General features: G+C 43.4%; 1 protein-coding gene across 2 annotated transcripts in view; it reads right to left on the reverse strand.

Moving 5' to 3' along the window:
• The window catches only part of Heatr3 (HEAT repeat containing 3), a 38,004-nt gene that overhangs the window by 1,666 nt on the left and 13,885 nt on the right, over positions 1-22,453 (reverse strand). Inside the window, exons 7-14 of one of the 2 annotated variants that reach the window (XM_087596614.1) lie at positions 21,255-21,538; positions 14,438-14,528; positions 14,161-14,318; positions 13,881-13,963; positions 12,749-12,885; positions 8,813-8,901; positions 4,955-5,098; positions 2,746-2,922 (exon numbers count right to left, since the gene is read on the reverse strand). In XM_087596614.1, the coding sequence (XP_087452740.1) occupies positions 2,746-2,922; positions 4,955-5,098; positions 8,813-8,901; positions 12,749-12,885; positions 13,881-13,963; positions 14,161-14,318; positions 14,438-14,528; positions 21,255-21,538 (1,163 nt within the window). The remainder of the gene's footprint in view (positions 1-2,745; positions 2,923-4,954; positions 5,099-8,812; positions 8,902-12,748; positions 12,886-13,880; positions 13,964-14,160; positions 14,319-14,437; positions 14,529-21,254; positions 21,539-22,453) is intronic. The other variant, XR_015643973.1, reaches the window with a different exon arrangement.

Here is a 22,453-nt window from a genome sequence, read left to right on the forward strand (position 1 = left end):
TTTTCACACTTGCAAGGTGAGCCCTCTAACCACTGAACTATCTCTCCAACTTGAATATACACATTAGAATTATAGTTACAAGCCAACTGCACACCTTTGCTCCCAATTTTCTGGAGGTAACAATAGAGGGAGGTGAATCTTTGTGAGTTTGAGGCCAGCCTGATCTACATGGTGAGTTGCAGGAGAGCCGGGGTAACATATCTCAAAAAACCAAACCAAACCAAACCAAACCAAACCAAACCAAACCAAAAACAAAAAAAAAAAAAAAAAAAAAGGAGGGAAAAAAGTTACAGAAATAAGAACTATGAAAACAGGGTTGAAGTTTATGAAAACCAAATCATAACTCAACCATAGTCCTTTTTTTTTTTTTTAAAGATTTATTCATTTATTATATATGAGTACACTGTAGCTGTCTTCAGATACACCAGAAGAGGGCATTGGATCTCTTTACAGATAGTTGTGAGCCACCATGTGGTTGCTGGGAATTGAACTCAGGACCTCTGGAAGAGCGGTCGGGTGCTCTTAACTGCTGAGCCATCTCTCCTGCCCCCATAGTCCTTTTTTAAAAAATATTTTTTATTTATCTTTAGTTAAAAATGACTACCCACAAAGGTCAGAAGAGGGTGCCAGATCCCCTGGAGCCATATGAGAGCTGAGAATCTTACCCAGGTTCTCTGAAGAGCAGCCAGTGCTCTTAAAAGTAACCACCTCTCAGCCTTCACTTCTCATCTTAAGCACCAATCCCTGAGACTGACCGCAGAATTGGCTGGTGGGGCCCCTACTGGCATCTCTACTAATTTTCTCATCTAGAGGCCAGGAGCTGGGGCTAAGAATACATATTCTGCCACACTATAATAAATGAGATTAGCTCAGAACTTAAAAATAATAAATAAAAGAATCCATTCTGAACACGACAGCAGGTGGCGCTGTGGGTACTGGGAGGGAAGGACACTTTTGAGAAGCAGTCTTTAGACAAATTCTCTAGTCCACCACATGGAGTTGTATTCAAATGCAACTTGAAGTTTCTAATGCCTCCTTTTTACAGAAATATATATACCTCCATTTTATGCAAATGGGCTTTGTCCTAAAACTGCAGTTCATGTGTAGTTACTTGCAAAGCATCTGTAAGGTCCTGGATCCATTCAGTAATATAAACAAAATCAAAGTAAAAAACCTCAAACCCGTGCTGTAGGCTGGCCTCTGCCTACTAAAGAGAGGTCACTGCAGCTCTCTACTGTAGAGAAAAACTAAACTCCAGCAGTGAAACATTTTACTGCAGCAATGCATGCTGAACGGGAAACACAGCCCCATCAACGGGCCCTCCAGTGGTTCAGGCTGCTTTCCCAGGTCAGAGTTTCCATATAGCTTTTAAAGCCCTGCCTCCTTCAGAGTTTTGTTCTTACTCTCTTTTTTTGGTGCTGAATATTAAACCCTGGGTCTCACCAATGCCAAACACATATTCTTCTACGAGCCACATTTCCGACCCCCCATTCATTCTATCTTTTTCGATAGGATCTTATTGTGCACTCAGGCTGGCCTGGGACTCAGGATTCACCTCCAAGTTCTGGGATTAGAGGCTGGCACCACCACATCCGTCTGGAAGGCTGGATCACTCTGCCTAATCTGTTTTGCTGGCAGCTGTGGAGGAACAGGGTTAAACTTCCTTCTCCTTATCTCAAAGGCTCCTTCTGCAGAAACCTAAGGCTTTTATGAACAATGTAGACACCGTGCACTGGCATTAAAATAGGTCTTAGATAGTATTAAGCAAAAACATAAGAAAATGTGGTTATGTTATGCTTTTTTTTTTTTTTTTTTGGATAAGAAAGGAAGAAATCCTAGGAACATTTGTCTCTGCTTAAAGCAACAGCACTCAATGGGGCTGCAGAGAGGGATCAGAGATTAAAGAGCGCTGGTTGCTCTTGCAGAGGTACTGGTTTATTCACAGCAAGGATTTGTAACTAGGGATCTGACACTGCATGCTGCCTTTCGCAGGTACTCACACACACACTGTGCAGACATATGCACAGGCAAAAAGTCCATATAAAAATAAATATCTCAAAAGGAAAGTTCTTCTTATTCTGGGGGTGCTGGGGTTGTAGCTCAGTGGTAGAGTACTTGCCTAGCATATGCAACTCCTAAAAGGAAGGATGAACAGATGGATAGAAGAAAGAAAAAGAAAACAAACACCCCTCTAAAATGGGAAGATTCAAGTTTGTTCCTAAAATCCATAGGCACTGGCATAACTCAGGGGTAGAGTACAGGCACCACACGACTGTGTTCAATTCCCAGCACCAAAAAAATAAAAACAAAGCTCTTGGTTGTCCTTATTGAGTTAATACAACAGTAGCTATGTGCTCGAGGACAGAGCACCCTGAGGATGCCTTCTTTCCCCACGTTAAAAACACCCACAACAAAGCTAACACACAAAAGCACATTATAGCATGGAAAAGAAGTTGAAAAGTGTACAAAAGCGCTTCTAAAGCATTGCTACATAACACAGCTCTGGTGACGTCATGAAGAACTTGTCAGGATGCCACTCTGTCTCCATCCAGTTATTGAAATACAGCAGCATTCTGAGGAGCTGGGACAGCCAACAAGCATTTCATCGAGTGCTGTGGTGGAAGTGCTGGGCTAGCCGCTGAACTGAACAGGAATTACTTACACACCCTCCAAGCTGCATGGCCCTTCTTCCCAGAGACGGTCTGCTGCCGAGACCTGTGCATTTATAAAGAAAGCAATACAAACCTTCATTTTGAAGACTGGCTGGAATTCTTTCAAAGCTGCTAACAATTTAATTTGAACTGAAGCCTTTTCAGCTTCTTCACCATCTGCAAAAACATCAAAGAGGGCATCCAAAGCCTCTCCTGCTACCACGAGGGAAGGGTCTTTGGTGGTGACTTCCAGCAGAAAGCACCCAATGGTCTATAAAAAGCAAACAGAGGACAGTGAAGGTCAGTCCCAAAATGTCGATGACAAATGTGCCAACAGCTCCCATATCCTATCTTCACACAAAAGATGCCAGGGAGGAGAAACCTTCATAGGTCCAAAGATGCTACATGCAGCTACAAATACGCTACGCACAAGTTAAATATGCTACAGTTTACACTACCAAATCAAGTGAACTGAGGTCTGTAAATGATATGAAAATTTGATTTTGGAGATTAGTGTTTTCCTTCTGCTTTCTCGTTTGTAAGAATCATCACTACCACTCTTAATTCCAGCACTCAGGAAGGAGAGGCAGGCAGAGCCCTGTGAGGCCAGCCTAGTCTACCTACTGAGCTCCAGGGCAATCACATAGTGGACCCTGTCTCAATAAACCAAGAAAGAAATAAAACGACAAATCACAAGATTAAAGCGACACTCTCATTTTACTTCACTGTTTTTGTTTTGACACATGCTCATTTACTTAGCCCGGCGGCCTCAGAGTCCTTATAGTCAGGAGTGACCCTGACGTTCCTGCTTCAACCACCCATGTGCTGGGAATGCAGAAGAGTGCCAGCCGGCCTGGCTACTGGGTCTACTTTTAACATTTTCCCTCTTTTCCCTCTACAATTAATTAGCTTATGATGAGAACATTCCCAATCTGCAAAGGCCTCTTCTAGAATAGCCTGATTATAGTTCTATGTTATAGCTAGCTGTTCTGTGGGGGTGGGACATGCAACCTGTTATGGGGGCAGGAGATAGTATCAAGCTGTCAGTTAACCTCTCTGAGCTCGGATTTCCTCCTTTTAATGTAAGCAGTGCAGATAACCTCCATGACAGTATTTTGTCTTTTTTTTTTTCCCCCGGAGTTGAGGACCAAACCCAGGGTATTATGCTTGCTAGGCAAGTGTTCTACCACTGAGCTAAGTTCCCAATCCGTCCATGACAGTACTAGGCTTAATATCCTAGAGTGTGCTATAAAGTATACATCTCACATATGAAGTAGTCTAATTAAAAGGATGGAGGAGGGTAGTAGGTACAGTTGGAGGGCGGGCGGAGGGGAGTTTAATAAAAAAGCATTGTATATACAGACAAATGTACAAAAAATTAAAAGAAAAAAAGGATGAAATCAAAGGCATTGGGACTAACTTCTCATTTGCAGGACTAAGCAACAAGACACAGCCTATGCAAGTGTTCGAGGCGGTGCAGAGGAACAGGGGTGCTAAGGTAAAACTTTGTTTTACAGGAGAGATGAAGATCTCTCGAACTCAAATATAATACATGGCTTAGGGCTTCACTTGTAAAAACAAACTCGAAGGATTATCTTCCAGACAGCTGGAAAGCAGTGAGGCTGAAACAGGTATTAGAGTGTCACAATGCATGATTATGGAAGATACAGAAGAAACAGTGAACCAGCAGGGCTCCCTCCTCTCAGGTGACTATGGCTTTGTCAAGCTGACATAAAACTAGCCAGGACAGCCAATGTGCTGAGTGCTGACATGCCAGGGTTGCTGATAGAGTGATGTTGCCTGTGTGGTGTTTCTCGGACCTATCTTATCTGACCTAGCAGGATAAAACACACAAACATTTAACACCAGAGCAAAGCCAAAAGTCACCTTTAAAAATTCCATATTTAGACTGATGCTGAAGACAAATTTATTTATTTATTTATTTTAAGCATTTGAGTCCACTGTAGTTGTCTTCAGATACACCAGAAGAGGGCACCAGATCCCATTACAGATGGTTGTGAGCCACCATGTGGTTGCTGGGATTTGAACTCAGGACCTCTGGAAGAGCAGTCAGTGCTCTTAACCACTGAGCCATCTCTCCAGCCCCGACAAATTTATTTTTAAGAAAACACATCAGGAGAAAAGTTAAATAAAAATAAGGCTCACCTTTTCAAGTACTTATTAAAGTCAAAGGGCATACTCTAATAACTTTATTAGCAATTTCTTTATACAATTTGCTCTTAGCATGAATTCCTTCCCATTTCTACTTAACTAAGAATTTAGGTTATAAACAAACTGTTTACCTTCAGAGTTTCAAGTGTGCCATCTTCTTTGGCTAGGACACTGCCAGTGATCCCCAAAATACTGACCACATTCACTCTAACCCCGATGCTACTACTATGAATGCCTTCTCTGCACAGTGTCATCAGCTGCTCAGGTGTCATGCACTGTTGAGAGAAAAGAAATATTTGCAGGCATTTAATTACTTATCTCATGCATATATGAGTGTTCATGTGTGTGGGTTGTGTAACAGTTTTCTCTGAGACTGAAACATTCCATCCTACAGGGAAGCTCTTTATAAAGAGGAAGGTTTAAACACTTGAAATAGCTTCAGGAAGTCCCTGAATCTGAACAAATTCACTAGGCCCCTTCCCTGCTGAGTAAGCGAAAAGTTGAGCATCCTTCTCAGATAAAGGAAGCCAAGCTGCAAAGACAACACTCAGCAAGCAGAGTGGGAAAGACTCTCAGTACCGGGAGAAAAGCTGTAAAGACTCTTGGTCTAGACCAGCACCTGGAAGAAGCAGGAACCAGCTGAGCTGCCAGGAGGTTTAGACCAACTTTAGTCACTTGGAAAAGAACACTGTCCAACCTGTTGAGCTGCAGAATGTGCAGTGTGTGCCAGGTGCTGGGTGGCCTTTGGTGACACAGCTGTCCTCTATTCCTGTAAGTAACCCCTCACTCATATTCTTGTGAATAAGACCAATAAACTCATTGGTTCACCAAGCTGGACTCTGTTGGTAAACATATTTTGGTTTGTCATCGGCTCTGTGTCTGAGCTGAGTAGACGTGTGGGTTGCATTTCCTTAGGAAAAGTTTTGTTGCACAACAATGGGCATCTATGTGCAGGTGTTCACGCACCTGTGTGTAATGTATGAAGGGCCAGGGCTGATGCTGGGAGTCTTCAGGAGTTATACTCTACCGCCTTCATTGAGGCCACTTGAACCCAGAGTTTGCCAGCGCAGCTACTGCGACAGTTTACTCTAGGGACCCCACCTTCACCTTCAGTGCTCTGGAACTGTAGGCCACCCACCCACAGGGCAGTTATACAGATTCAGGAGATCTGGACTCTAGTCTTCACGCTTGTATGGCAAATACTTTAATCACTAACCTACCAATCTAGTCTTTTTTAAGTTTGAAGAGGAATATTGTAACTTGAGCATGGGACATTTTCTTTAGCGAAAAGCCATCAGAAACGTAAAGAGTTTGGGGGTAGAGGGAGGTGTAGCTCACTGATAAAGAAAGTATAAGCACAGGGGAAGGAGGAACTGAGAGTCATGTCGGAGAATAGGAGCCAACCTGAAGGAGTTCCTATTAGCATTTATCAAGTTTTCAACCAAAAAGAATAACTCGGCTGGTGTGGTAGCTAGGACCAGAGGCTACAAATAATGCCAGCACTTAGATGGGCAGTAGGATCAGTTCAAGGCCAGCCTGGGCTATATAATGGAACTCTCTCTCTCTCTTTCAACATAAATAAAGAGGCATAAAACTCTGAGCTCATACTGAGACTAAAAGCAAAGATATGCGAAGACTGGGTTCAGTCACAGCTACAGACAGAAAAACAAAACGAGGAACAGAGGGAGTGAACGAGAGAGAGAGAGAGAGAGAGAGAGAGAGAGAGAGAGAGAGAGAGAGAAAAGAGTGTAAGTTGAATTTGGAGACTGCCAAGGTATCTTTTCACTAATGAGATAAAGGGTCAGACGAACTCACTTTTAAGAAAGCCCATCAGGAGAAAAGGACTTATTTAATAAATGGTTTTACTAAAGCTGAAGGGCACAGTCTAATAACCTCACTAGCTATTTCCTTAGATAATATCTTATCATGTATTCCTGTCCATTTCTATTTATTTACTTATAGGACAATATCTTTAAAAATTTGTCACAAACTATGCCAAATTTACTAAACGACCAATGAGATGGTGTCTCATTTGCAGAATTCTACCTGACAGTACTGCACAAAGAAGACAAAGCTGGCACTCTAGTGTGCACCTCCTGAAGGGCCTGGGCAGCTATGGTCACTGGCGCTAAAACCTTCGAGTGCACATACTAAGACGTGATCTGTGACTTAAGTATGAAATACATACAGCAATATGAATTTTTCTTGCTGAAAAATTATGAACATGAATCTAATTAGATGTAGGCTTTAACATAGATACGACATAGAGGCATTAAAACACTATCAGACATATCATATATATACCATTCAAACCTGACTACTGAGAACAAAATAACAGCTTCTTCCATGAACAGATGGCGTAAGGGAAGGAAGCTGGCTAAGGGAATAGACAAGAGCCACAGATAGGAGTATACAAAACGACTGTGCTGGACACATCCAGTGGCTAAAATGCATAGTATATAAAATCACATCTCTATAAAGCTGCTTAAAAACTTATCAAACTTGCTTAAATAATGTTTAAAATTATGTGCTTATTACAGTGCATGAACCTGGAGATGCGCCGTGATGCACGAGTGTGGAATCAGGTCTCTCCTTCCTCTTTTTGTGGGCACTCAGGGAGTCAGGCTGGCCGGAAGTGCATTTACTCTCTGAGCCATCTTGCCTGTCAGCCCTTCCTTTTTTGCTTTTTTAGAGATACTGCTTTATAAATAGATAGATATATAAATAGACGGACAGACAGACAGACAGATACAGACAGGTAGAAGAGCTAGCCATGATAGTGAATGTGAAAGCATAGACAAGTGGATCTCTGTGATTTTGAGGTCAGCCTGGTCTACACACCAAGTTCTAGGACAGTCAGGGCTACATAATAAATGCTCTGTCTCAACAAGAAAAAGAGAAAGGATAAGCGACAGAGGGTCTAAAGAGACGTCTCAGCAGTTAAGAGCACTGTGCTCTTGCAGATGACCCAACGCCCATATGGCAGCTCACAACTGTCTGCAACTCCAGTTCTGGGGAATCTGACACCCTCACACAGACATACAGGCAAAACACCAATGCACATAAAATAAAAATAAATATATATTTTTTAAAAAGCAAAAAGATAAAATCCTATTTTGTAGTACGGCTGACCTCGTACTCATGGTAACCCTCTGACTTTTGAATCCCCATTATTGTGATTACAGGAGTGAGCTGTCACACCTGTTATGATGCAGATTTGAACAAAACAATTATCAAAAGACAGTGCTACAGCAGTCTGCAGAAAATGAACTGTCTTGACCCTGGAGTGATGATATTAGAATTTCAGCTTTTAAAAACATAACATACATAATTACATATGTAATCTGATAACTTACTGGAGAAATGTGATTTGCCTAAAAATACTCCCAGAGAAGATTCAAAATGCAGGGGCAGCAGGGCGTATAGATGCCTGCCCTTAATCAAAGCACCTGGGAGGCAGACACAGGTTTAGGCCAGCCTGGTCTATTCACTGAGTTACAAAATAGCCTGAGGTACATAGCGAGACACTGTCTTTGTTTTCAAAGGAAAAAAAAGTTCACAAAAAGGCCGGGGAAACAAATAAGGAGGCAATGTACTCTACTGCTGGGGACTTGACCTAGTGCACATGGCCTTGGGAATATCCTTGATAAAAAGTGACAGGTAAAACCATAAGCCACCTGTCAAGAGAGGACTCAGGAAGGCAGAGGTGAGAGTTTCTAGAATAAAGTATCTGAAGGAGAGCAACAACATCTAGAGCAAATGTTTGCAGCATAAATATAACTAAGGAACATCATACAGGCAGCCCCCGTGTTGTGCTGCAAGCTGGGGGAGGGGAGACTTTTCTACTTCAAGCCCTTCCCTTGTCTTCTCACAAAGCTCCTCTGTAATTCTGAATCTCTTCTAGCAGGGGTTCCCCGCCCCTCTGGTTACTGTAATTGTAAAAGGCAGAATCTTTTCAAGCTTCTCAAAAGAAGCTTATAATATCTTACCTGTGGAATGTTCTTGGAGGCCATTGTTTGCAAAAGGGCCCTCAAAGCACTACTTATGGCTTCTAGAAAATCAGCATGTTTAGCAAAATCTAAAACACAAAAGGTTTCCAAAAACACAAAGATGAAGTGCAAGTTTTCTCTTCTCCAAAACAAACTTTTGTAGGAAAAGAAACAGGAATAAAGCAAAGCATGCAAGTATTGGCTTACACTGTTATTACAAAAGCACTGTTTCTTCAGATTTACTTTATTGTAGGTGGACGAGTGTTTGGCCTTCCCCTATGTCTGTGCACCATGAATGCAGTGCCCAGGGCAGTCAGGAGAGGGCTCTGGATACACTAGAATGAGGTGGGTTATGTGTCTCTGCGTGGGTGGGTTCTGAGAACAAGAGTAGTTAGATGTTTACTTCTTGACAAGCCCCAACAAAAGCATTCTTGATATATTTAAGCCGAATGTTAACAGTGAGTCTGAAAGAAGACTGTGGTAGGGACACGCAGTGACCTACAGCGGTCCTGACTTAAGATGGGTTTTCACTAGACTAACACTCAGCAAGGGATAAACCTGGTTTTGGGGGAGTCTCATCTCTCAGGTCTCCTGTGGGGCTGGCAGGCTGTAGGAGAGTCATCTAGGAGAACACTAGTGTTCTGGACAGCACAGGCTCATGGCTTAAAGGCTCTGCTCTTCTCCTACTGTCCCTTCCTATGCCTGGCAAACATGACAGCACAGTTATGGCAGGGACAAAGGAGGGCCACCCAGGTGAGTGATCCCTTTGGGACATCAGGCTCATGATTTCTAACGATGCACAGCAAGTATGCTCCGTCTGGGCCATCTGACACCTCGCCATTCACCTCCCACACGCACAGTCCAAGTTCCTGCTCTTAAGCATGGGTGTGACTTAAATCTTCTTCAACCACATCCACAGCAGGTCAGGTCATAACAAGCAATGTGACTTGCGGCTGACTCATAGGTGTGTGGTTTTTCCTCAGACTGGGAACCCGATCGTTTTGAGAAGGTTCAGGTCACCTGTGAGTGCCCCGCCGGATGATTCTAGCACCAAGTGTTCACCGTTGAGTGAACAAAGCCTCAGTTCTGGCCCATGGCCCTTAAGTTTTCCAGTGGAGACCCCAGTCTCTTAGATTCCGACTCAGCAATGGTGACACTCTGACTCGGCCCAGATAATTCTGTTAATGTGTGTACACAGGGAGCTCCCGTGTAGGACGCTCCTGAGAATCCCTGCTGCACACCAGGAGCAACCATCAAGACATAACCACTGAAAATACCTTCAGACATTGCCAGATGTCCCCTGGGAGAGGAACAACTACCCATAATGGAGAATCACTGCCTAGACATTGTGGGATGGAGACAAATCACCTTCACCATTCTGCACAATTCCAGGCCAGAGAGACTTTGAGAGGAATCGCTCAGGCTGTTTAAGAATTCATGGGCTCAGGGTTGGGGATTTAGCTCAGTGGTAGAGCGCTTGCCTAGGAAGCGCAAGGCCCTGGGTTCGGTCCCCAGCTCCGGAAAAAAAAAACCAAAAAAAAAAAAAGAATTCATGGGCTCAAGAGATCCTTCCGCTTCAGGCTCCAGAAAAGCAAGAGACTGAAGTACACTACTCATACCTATTGCTTTAGCCATGAAGCTTATGGGGGATCTGATAAATCGCACCAGATACCATGGCTCATTGGCCTGTTGTGCCTGGGACATTGTCCTATATCTGATCCCTCCTTCTTAGGTTGACAGGCAAAGAGAGAGGCAGCTTCCCACAATTAATTAATTACCTTCCTTCCTTCCAACAGGGTTTCTCTGTGTAGCCCTGATTATACTGGAACTCACTTTGTAGATCAGGCTGACCTCAAACTCACAAAGATCCTTCTGCCTCTGCCTCTCAAGTGCTGGGATTAAATGTGTGTGCTGCCTAGCTCCACAATTTTCTTTATACAGGGTCTCCCTATAGTCTATGCTGGCCTCAAATTATCAATTCTCTTGTCTCAGCCTCACAAGTGCTAAGATTACAAAGATACAACTTGATATCAGATGTGTAACATAAGATTTTAAAGTTTTATTTATTACTCTGTGTGTGTGTGTGTGTGTGTGTGTGTGTGTGTGTGTGTGTGTGTGTGTGTGTGTTCAGGTGCATATGTGCATACACCCATGGAAGTCAAAGGACAATATACAGAACCATCTCTCTACCCTAAAATTCAGAGATCTACCTTGGGTCATTGGGCTTTCACAGGAAGTACTTTTTACCTGTTAAGTCATCCTACCAGCTCCCCAACAAATTTAAACCAGGTTTATTTTATCTTTTGGGCTTTCATTTTTAGATACTATATGAACCAAAGAAAGGAGTTCCTGTAATTAGCACAGCACTGATAACAGACCAGTTTTAGGATCAGCCACACCTTGGACAATGACATGTGATCTGTGCCAGTTCATTTTGATCCTAGCTCAAATGCTTTTTCCAGAGTCCCTTTATTCAACACAGCCCCTCACACCATTCTGCCCTTTTCTTCTTCACAGCTGAAATTAAAGAGAGAATATGAGTTCTATGATTAGTAAACCCCAAGCCTAGCCATTTACTCTAGTATTAGATGGCATGTGACATAAAGTCAGAGGTTAAGAAGTAAGCATGAGCTTGGGCTGGAGAGATGGCTCAGTGGTTAAGAGCATGGGCTGCTCTTCCAGAGGTCCTGAGTTTAATTCCCAGCAACCACACGGTGGCTCACAACCATCTGTAATGGGATCTGACGCCCTCTCCTGGTGTACAGGTTTTATATGCAGATAGAGCACTTATATACACAAACAAAAACAAAGTTAAAAAGAAGCACGAGCTAACAATGGCTTTAATACAGTTTCTTGCTATCTGCTAAAGCCTGGTGTACAACGGAGGCTCCACAACTGATGTGAAGGTATTACTATCAGTACTCAAGTTTCCGTGTGCCTGATCTACGCAGTGAGTTAGTTGCAGGACAACCAAGGCTGCACAGAAAGACACTGTCTCAAAAATAAACAAAACATCCTGAATAACACAACAGTGCCACGTGTATCCTAGGGCAACCAAGCCTCATCAATTGGAGAGAAGTCATATCCAGTACTGGAAAACTACCAAGTATCATGTCTGGAGAGTTGTGACCTCAGAGGTGGCCTTATTACTACCACATTACCAAAGTGATAGTTTCCAACTACCTCTAAATGTATCCTTATCTACATAAGTAAGTGTAGACTCTCATCTCAAAGCTTCTTTCTGTAGCAGGCAGAAGCTAGCAGAGACCTACAACTGATCAAACACAGCGAATAAGTTACCCTGGGGACCCAGGGTCAGCCCCAAAGGGACACCTGTAACACAGCTCCCAAACTGAAGGTCCAGGGAACATCACAGAGAAAGGAGAAGGGAAGACTGGAAAAGCCCGAGGACCAAGAGGACTGCTGCAAGAGAGTTCTTTTGAGCACTACAGGGATGCTGCTCCTTTGAACTCTCCGCAAAATGACTGCTGGGGGAGGAGAATCGGTTTTCTTTCCTGTTTGCTTTTTTCAAAGACCAGACCATAATCCTACCTGGTCTGCCCCAAGTACATGCAGGTGAGGCAGCAATGACCTGACTGAACCAGAGGGTTCTGTGTGCCTATGTTCGTGTGCATTTTTAATAGGAATAAATATAGAAGGGGGGTGTCAAAAGAGGGTTAAAGGGGAAAGACACGAGGAATTGGGTAGAAACAATGCAGATATAGTATACTGGTGTATGAAATCCTCAAACTAAAAGAATAAAGACTCAAATAGCCAAATGAGGATTTGATACTTTTGATACTAATTTCAACACTTAAACACACACATACTCACACACACTCACACTCTACTGGCACACCTTGACGGTCACTGGTAATAACATGTGACTGATATCTGGGAAAGGTTTCTGCAGGTTAAATATGTCTAAATGTTTACCTGGCTGAGAAAAAAGAAGCTGCGACAGGTGCTGAGCAAGTGTTTGAAGGGCTGGGGCTCCACCGAGATGGTCTATGTCCAGGAGAGACACAAGACTCTGGAGACACATAAGGGCTCTACACTGAATGGTGCTCATTCTGCAAAGAAAGGAGACGATCTCAAGTGGACACACTGGGCTTCTATGGGCTATGATTTGTACTCTTGTTGGTGCTGACCATGGCACAGCATCTTGCTTTATACTCCATGCTAGCCTGGAGCTCGCCATGACTCTACGCTGGCTTCGAATTGTGATCCTCTTGAATACTGCAAGTACAGTCACGAGCTTCTGGCCTGGCTCAGTGTCAATTTTTAATCTAAGAGTACCTGTAAGTTCAAGGACATCTGAGGCCGTCACAAACAATAATGTGACCTGCTCATCTGCCAATCAAAGTGCCTGAGCACAGCTCATTTGTGAGTCAAGAGTCTCTCTCTACTTGGCCTTACACAGGAAACTCCTTAATTTTCTCATTTTTATTTATAGTTAGCTGTTTTGGGGATGGATCCCATGGCACCGCACACGACAGACAGGCACTCTCCACTGAACCACTTACTCAGACCCCTCTGCTCGGCAGGCTGCCCAGGCAGAGTGTGAACTTGTGACCCTCCTGCTTCACTTCAGCCTTGGGCAGTAGAGATTACAGACGCCCACCCAGGCCTGCTTTCTTCCTTTCTTCAGTAGCTTCCTCGGGAAGCCACTAGATGTGTGTCCCTAAATAGTTCAGTGTGCCTAGCTGTGTGGTTTGGGAAGATGGAACCAATGTACACAGGTGGTGTCCATTCACTCAGTGCCTCACAGTAATTTCTGCTGTGTTGTGGGAGGTTGGGTCCAGTTCAGATCCTCTTTACTGCCTCCTGAAAGTCAACTTCTTACACATCTGACCATGACGAACATCAACGTTCTTTCCAGGTTGGGGCGACTATGTCCCACACTGCTGTGAATATCCCCCCTACACCAGTATCCTAGCACACGAGGGACACAAACTTCTGCAGGGTGTGTATCAAGGTGGGTCTTGGGAGCATTTTCTCTTCAATATTTCAAGATTTCACATATTGACAAAATGATAAATGTGTCTGAAAATCCAAAGTTTCTTACTTCCTAATCAAAGGTTTCCAAGTAGGGTTCTTAGAACATATGTCAACTGCATCACTGTTTGGTGACGATGTTTTCTCAAAAACCTAGGTTTGAAAGGAAACGGGAGGTCATCTTAAACAGGATTTCTCTGTAAAAGTCAGACTTGTTATTTACAAGGTCAGGTGGTCAGGATGGAATTACTGTCAATTCTGCTTTATACCCAAGCCGCTAGCCCCTGTGGTGAACAGCTCACACCAGCTATGCTCACACCCCAACTGGAGACCAGGATGAAACCACTTACTTTCTTTGGAATGAGGCAGTTGGTAAGGGCAGAGTGAATCTCATGGGACAGGCACAATGGGGACATCAGCTGTCCACTGCACTCATTGAAGGAGTTTTCCATAAAGGCTTCACTTTCATCGCTACTAGAAAGCTCTTCCCACTCATCATCGGAGGGATCTGAGGAGAGGGCAAAGCAGATGTAACTGGGGTGTCAAGGAAACTCCCATGGAGGCTGCTTGCTCTTGGTGTGGGGGTGGGGTTGGAATGGGGATGTCTGGTGTAAGCCGGGAGCAGACCTTCACTGCAGCACATGTTGACAATAACCTCCAGAGCAGTCTGCTGAGCGGTCAGCAACGCCATGGCCTCTCTCAGCTCCTTGTCAGTAGACTAAAAAATAAAAATAATAACAATAATCAAGTAATTTTTTTATTACTTCCTTGATTAGAGTCTACAGGACAGTTTCTGCAGTTGGAATAGACTATATGGAGGCTAGAAAAGCTACAGGACTGCAAATCAGTACTGTGATTTCCTCTTGGTCCAGTAGAGCAAATTTTTGTTACGTGTGTTCCATCTATCACAGGGCTGCACAGCTGTAAAGAACAGAATGTGTCTGAATCTGGACCACATCTGTTTAAAAGCAGCTCAGCATAGTAAGACATCTGATGCTAAAATACCTATTTGAGCCATCTTCTTTGAAAGACACATTCAACATATACTCTGGCCAGGCGTGGGGACACATACTTATTCCAGTACTCAAGGGGTCATCAGGAAAACCACCTCAGTTTGAGGCCAGTCTGGTCTGTGGAGTAAGTTTCAGGCCACCTGGGCTTTATATGGACATCCTCAAAAACAACTGAACATACCCACAAACACTATTAACAGCCTTAAATTAACAATGCTTGACAAACAGTAGACAGCCTTAATTCCTGATTTTCTATAAAAATGTAAAGTAACTTTTTCAAGATTGGGGAAAAGAAAAGATTGCAGGAAAAAAAGCTGAGCATGGTGGTGCACATCTTTAATCCCGGCACTCGGGAGGCAGTGGCAGGGGGATCTCTGTGAGTTCCAGGTCAGGTCAGCCTGCTCTGCAGAGTGAAGTCCAGGACTGCCCGATATATAGACCTATAATAGAGACCAGGTCATAAAAAACAACATAAAATAACAACAAAAAAGATTGGGAAAATAAAAGTCTAGAGACGGCTCAGTGTCAAGAGTCCCAACTGCTCCTGCAGACAGGACAGTCTGCTTTTCAGCACACGTTAGAGCTGACACCACCAGCTCTGAGAAAACCCCATGCTCTTCTCCGACTGCCATGGCCACCCCTACCCATTTGCACATGAACACACACAAACAAAACAAGAAAAAAAGATAGAAAAAAGACATTAATTTCAACAATTAACATTTCTTGAAATAAACAATATAACTCTACAGCCACACTGACATCCAAAAGTGAGTGAAGTAACAGTTAAAATAACATGCACTTTATTGTTTACAAATTCAACTTGTCTTTCTAATGAATGAACAAAGTATAGCAGGTCACTAAGCAGGTCAACTATAGTTGCCCAAGCATTCTACAGACGTGGATATTTCAGACTATACCCAGTCATTAATACCTGTAGGTTCTGCATTCATCGAGCTAACACACATAACATCATTTTTCTTCCTTCTTAAAAGCTATTACATTGTAGTGGTAGGGGAAGGAAGAATTCAAATTTCAGGGCTCAACCTTCCAGTCTCAGCCTAAGTATCTGGGACACAGAGATAACCTACTATGAGCAGTCAGGCAAACCAAGACCACAAATACCTGGGAAAAACTGCATCTGTCCTTGACAGCATTCCATAAGTAATGTAACATATGTATATATGTGTATGGGTGTGTGTGTGTGTGTATATGTGTGTATATATAGATATATATAGATATATAGATAGATATAGATATAGATATGGATATAGACATGAGGGCAGGGGATGTAACTCAGTAGTGGACTATTTGCCAAGAATGTGCAAAGCCCTGGATCTGATCCTTAACATTAAAAGCAATTAAGTAAGTTAGCAAAACAAAACCCCCTCTTATCCAACATTGTACTACATTTGTTAAGAATTCAAAGATGGAGCCAGTCATCGAATGGTAGAATGCTTGCCTAACATGCACAAAGTCCGTGTATGATCTTTAACAGTGCACAGCCTGTGGCAAATCTATAATCATGGCACTTGAGTGAAGTGGAGACAGGAGAATTAGAAATTACAGGTTATGCTGTGGCTATACAGCAAAATCTGAAACTACCTGGACATATGAGGTCCTGTATTAAAGCAAAACTAAATAACACGTCCTAACCCAGAGCCGACTAAAGGCGTGGGAGGGAGGGTGTGTGAGTGAACGTAAACAATACACAATGAGGGACTTAACTACTGAAGATTTGGAACCTGGGGGCTGAATCAGAGCCAATTCCCAATGAATATGTATTTAAACATCGTATTTCCTCAGACTTACTGGGTCCAGAGTTAAATATATCTGTAGGTCTTGTAATACATCACTATTGTCCTCACCAGAGTGCTTGTGCTCATTTAAAATGCAGCTAACGAGCCAGGCACGCACACCTTTAACCCCAGCACTAGGGAAGGAGAAGGATGCACCTCTGGGAGCCTGAGGCCAGCCTCGTCTACACAGCAAGTTCCAGGTCAGCCAGAACTACAGAGTGACACTGTTTCAAACAAACAAAAAATAAAATCCCACCAACAAATTCCTTGTCTAGGAATTACACTTCAACTTTTGGCCTATTTTTTTTTTTTTTAATAAAAATGAAGGATGACTGATGGAAGGCACAGAGTATTCTAAGGGTAATCGGTCCCTGGAATATATAGTCCATTTCCTACTAACACTATGTATAAAAACATTCTCTTCAGGTTCGTGAGTGTGCTGTTCAGCTACACTGAGAAGAGACTGTCACTAAGTAGTTTGATATGGATTCTCTCTACCCAAAATACACACATATCCATGTTAGAGAAAACTCCGATTACCTTCTCTTACGAAACTGCTGTTCAGAGCATTCCTCTTCTACTTCCTGCTATCAAACTGACAGAACCAGTCCAGAGATTTGTGTCTAAGTCATTAGGAGCAGGGGCGGGGGGAGGGGTGCAGCTGAGGAGGGACAGATGGAAGGAATAAAACAGGAGACTGGATAAACCATTATCCTGGAAGCTAAGGAGGAACATTCTTATTTCGGCATATGTTAAATTTTGCTCTTTTCTCTACATATCTGAGTCATGCCTTAAGTTTCCTTTTTTTTTTTTTTTTTCGGAGCTGGGGACTGAACCCAGGCCTTGCGCTTGCTAGGCAAGCGCTCTACCACTGAGCTAAATCCCCAACCCCGGTGGTGTACACCTTTAAGCCCAGTACTTGGGAGGCAGATGCAGGTGGATCATGGCCAGCCTGGTTTACACAGAGTTCCAGGACAGCCAAGGCTATCCAAGAAATCCTGTCTCAAAAACCAAAACAAAACAAAAAGTTTTTTTTTTTTTTTGCCTTAGGAAAACACTGTATTTCATGAGCTCAAGGTTTTATTTCTCTCCTTCCCTTCTCTTTCACTGTGTGTTTTAAACAATTAGCATTCATTCTACCATGGACAATACCCTCAGCCCTCTGCGTGCATGTCTATGTAAGCAGTGTAGGCACCTGAGTGTACACGTGTGCACACACACGGGGTAAAGCAGTCTTCCTCTATCCCAGCCTGCCTCCTTGCCTTGAGGCAGGTTACAGGAGTGGAGAGAGTCCTGAGTGAACATGCATTGTTGACACAGTCACTGCTATGTCAAGGAGCTCAGAACCTCAGACCATGGAGAAACCAAAAGCCTCCTTCTGACCAATGTGTGGGCACCGCTAGTGTCTGTGGAAAATGTCCACCATAGCTTTCTGGCCCAGGATATTTATGACCTGAAGACGTCTCTGTTACAGAGACTGCTCCTACCAAGATTAGCTAAACCCGTGTCCTTGTCTATCTGGATGTAGTAGCCCTACCTCTTTGTTCAGCTGTATGCAATAACCCCATCTCTCTGTCCAACTCTGTATAAGAAACATGAGATTCTGGGGTCTCACAGTCTCTGCAGCTGAGAGCCTAGATCACTGGATGCCAGCTTCATTCCTTCACTATTCTAATGAGGTCTCTCTGTGTCTGTCTCTGTCTCTCGGTCTCTCTCTCTCTCTCTCTCTCTCTCTCTCTCTCTCTCACACACACACACACACACACACACACACACACACACACACACACACACACGCCTACTGTTCTGGCTAGCATGGTTGGCCATTGAGCTCTGAGGATCCACCCGTCTACAGCTGCTAATGCTGGAGTTCCAAGCAAATGCAGCCATATCTGGCTTTTTTTTTCCTGGAACACTCTTACTCAATGAGCCATCTCCCAGCCTACAGTACCTCTGTTTTAAATTCTTAAGGAAATACATCTGGCTAATATATTCATATTCAGATCTGTATTCCCAGGAGGGCAGTAAACGTTAGAACTAATCCCTAATTATTTTTTAAGCAATGACATTTCTATCTCGATCTGGTCAGAGTGGGTGTTTCTCCTCTCCTTACTCCTTTTAGGAGCTTCCTGGAAGCAAGACTGCAGACAAGAAGAGTCGCACATGAACACCAGTATCTGACTCCTAGCAAGAACTTCAGATTCTTCAGAGTTCCCTAATAGGTTAATAGGAATTCCCATGTCCGAAGGTAAATGCTGTAATCCAGAACTCCAGACGTAAAGAAAAAGTTTGAGGCCAACCTGGGCTACCCAGGTAGACTGTTTCAAAACCACCTCAACGTCTGAGTGCAGATGGGGTAGAAAAGCAGTATACCTGAATCCTTTAGGACAAGGAAGAATATGAGAGCTCCGCTAAAAGCACCAACATTCCTACCTTCTATACGTGGATATAAAACCAGGCACAGCCCAGGTCAGGCACATCTAGACACCATGTACTCCCGAGAAACACTACTCACAGATACCTCCCTTTAGACACTGTTGCTGGTTTTCAATAATGCTGAGCAAGAGACGTGAGAGGACTGTATGTCCCTCTATATGTCCTGTGATCACAGGGGAGCTGCTGTGGTTCTTATTATGGCATTGTTTGGTCTACAGGAAACTTATAAAAAGCTTGATTCCCACAGAGCACTAAGATTAAATGAGTCATGCAGGCTGAAAAGAAGGCTTAGTGGTTCAATGGTCCTGATGCTAAGCCTAATCTGAGTTCAATCTCCAGGTCCCCCGTGGAAGCAAAAGGACTAATGCCTGCAAGATGCCCTTTGACCTCCACACATGTTCTATGCATAAGCTCCTCTCTCCCAACAAAAATGAAAATCTAATAATTAAAAAAACAAAACAAAACAAAACATAAAACTGTGCTTTGTGGGTTGGAGAGATGGCTCAGTAGTTAAGAGCACTGGCTGCTCTTCCAGAGGTCCTGAGTTCAGTTCCCATCACCCACATGGTGACTCATAACCATTTGTAATGGGATCTGATGCCCTCTTCTGGTGTGTCTAAGGATAGCTACAGTGTATTCACATACAAAAATAAATAAAAATCTTTTTTTTTTTTTTTTTTTTTCGGAGCTGGGGACCGAACCCAGGGCCTTGCACTTGCTAGGCAAGCGCTCTACCACTGAGCTAAAGCCCCAATCCCATAAATAAAAATCTTTAAAAAAACAAAAACTATGCTTTCTAAGTCTTCAAGAATGTAAGAGTTAGGGATGGGGATAAACACTCATAACCCTACTTACTAGGGCAGCTGCAATCAAACAAAATCTACAAGAAAATATATTTACTCTGAGCTATAATCTATTTAAAGAATTCTCAGTAATATAAACTAATCAGAAATGTAAGATGCTGACACAAGACAATTAATTCCAATCAACCTCATGTGAGTCAGGACAAGCCAGCGCTGGTACTGTCCCATGAGAGAATGTGAATTGTATTCTCCTAGCTGAGGTGTGTCACTTTCCTCTGTAGGCTCCTGCTCTTCCTGCCTTCACACTACCTCATCCAGCCGACTGACTCTCTAAACGTTACCCTGTCTCCACAGCTCTCTCTTACTTCACCACTTCAGACAGCTCACTTGGCCCTGTGCCATCTCCAACAGCCTCTCCTCCTCTGCTCTCCCATCTGGAGTTAATCATATGCACCAGGCTTACCGAATTACTCGGGAATTTGATAACAAGTCTACCACCATACTTAGCATCGGGCTAACGTAACCACAGGCTTACGAGTTTGTCTTCCTAAAGGGGATTTCCCCAGTGCAGAAGCTCGGCTGAAGAGTCTCGCCTGTAACTAGCACAGCACTGAGTACACATAAGCAGCACGGGAGGCACGCATCTTCCCAACGGGGTCTGGCCTGTCTTCCTAGATACTCTTGCCTCCAGGCCAAAAACATTCTCCCAAAGCTCGGGTCTACCTACGCTTTCGGCTGAAGTAACTAGCAGCTGCGCACCCTTGCGGCATATCACAGCAGCACGAGCACACCCACTCCCCAACCTCTTCTGCTCAGCAGCAGTGGGGACGGAAGGCTCGCTCTGCTGCTCTGCTAAAGACAGGCATTAAAATAAAAGAGGTAAGAACTCAGTCAAAAAGTAAGAAGAGTAAGATCAGTGTGAAGACTGCCTGGAGGAGACAGGTAACTGAGCTGGGAGTCAGGAAGACAGGTTGCTATTGCTAAAGTGTTCTGAAAGCCCCCACACAGGAAGGTTCCGTTTTAGATAAGAGATATTGTTTCTTGTTTCTTCTACATGGGTACATTTCTCATGTTACAATGAGAATCAACAGGAAATACAACTCTTACTGAAAAATTGCCTAATTTTTTTTTTTTGGTAATGCTATGGAAACCTATAGAAGCAAACTGACATATTAATTCATGTTGAAGGGCTGGAGAGACGGCTCAGCAGTTAAGAGCACTGACTGTTCTTTCAGAGGTCCACGTTCAATTCCCAGCACCCACATGGCAGCTCACAACTGTATGTAATTCCAAGATCTGACATTCTTACACAGGCAAAACAAGCAGGCAAAACACCAATGCACATAAAATAAAAAATAAAATGTATTAATTCATATCGAACATCAATCTGACTTACTGGAAGTAAATCGGAAATAAACGTTTTCCTTCTGAGTTTTCTTTTATGAGGAATTTCTTCCATTTCATCATCTTGAAATTCCATTTCACCATCGCCGTTGGCATTGGCTAGTATGTCCTCGCTCTCTGCGGCATCCTTTAGTCGCTGGGTTTCAGCCTCCTTCATCTGAATGACTGTGTCGCCAGCATTCACCCCCAGAACTTCAGACAACGTGTTTAGGATGGCATTTATGATTTCTGCCTGGCTCTTAGACGGAATAATGTCCTTTAGGTTCCAGATTGTGCCTGGGAAAAAACAAGCACGAAGAAAAGGAACTGCCTATGGAATCTTTATTAAAAATAGGCTCTAACACTGACCGGGTGATACACAGACTGACTCGGTATAATAAGAGGAAATGCTAAATAGTGAAAATAGGTGAAATGTAACTAATTAAACAACATGTAACAGTGAGGGAAGAGCAGTTTCCACTGGGCTGAGTCTTTAGGCTCTAGTGTAACTTCAAAATATCCAGCCCAACTGCCTTTGCTCATCCCGGCTTGGCACACACTTTTCTCTGGTGCAGAACTTGCACACCCTGAGACACTGATCAAGGTTCTCTGAAAGTGTGGGAAGTGCCTTGTGTTCTTCCATTTTCCCCTCAGCTGTTCTTCTCGGCAGCTTTACGTTACAAGTGTACTGGGATGTTTTAATCCTCCAAAACCAAACAGAAGACAGACGGCAAGTTCTCGTTTCTTTCTAACAAAGTAAGATAGTGCTTCCAGGAAGAAACCGGATAATTTTTTACAGTGAATGGCAAGGTCTGGGATGCAGCTCAGCTGGAAGAATGCTTGCCTGGTACGCACGAAGCCCTGGGTTCAACCCCAGGACTGTAAATCAGGGGTGGTGCTGCACCAGTAAGAACACCTCAGGAGGCGGAGGCAGGAGGATCAGAAGTTCCAGGTCAATTTCAGCTACAACACAAGTTATAACCAGGCCATATGAGACCTCATCACCAAAAAAAGTAATAAAATGAAAACGCCACTTAGGCATAACTAAAACCATTGGGAGTAGAGGGTAGAAGACATTAGTCATGATCACTGTGACATAATTAACAAAAAGATTAACCCGGGTGCCCATCTGAGGCTCAACAGACAAACGAAGAATGGCTTCCAAGACAGGCAGCACTACAGAAGGACCCTGTCTCAAAAAACGAAAACCAA

The sequence above is a fragment of the Rattus norvegicus genome, chromosome 19 (genome assembly GCF_021556685.1).
Source record: "Rattus norvegicus strain SHRSP/BbbUtx chromosome 19, alternate assembly SHRSP_T2T, whole genome shotgun sequence".
In the NCBI taxonomy this organism is placed as follows: domain Eukaryota; kingdom Metazoa; phylum Chordata; class Mammalia; order Rodentia; family Muridae; genus Rattus; species Rattus norvegicus.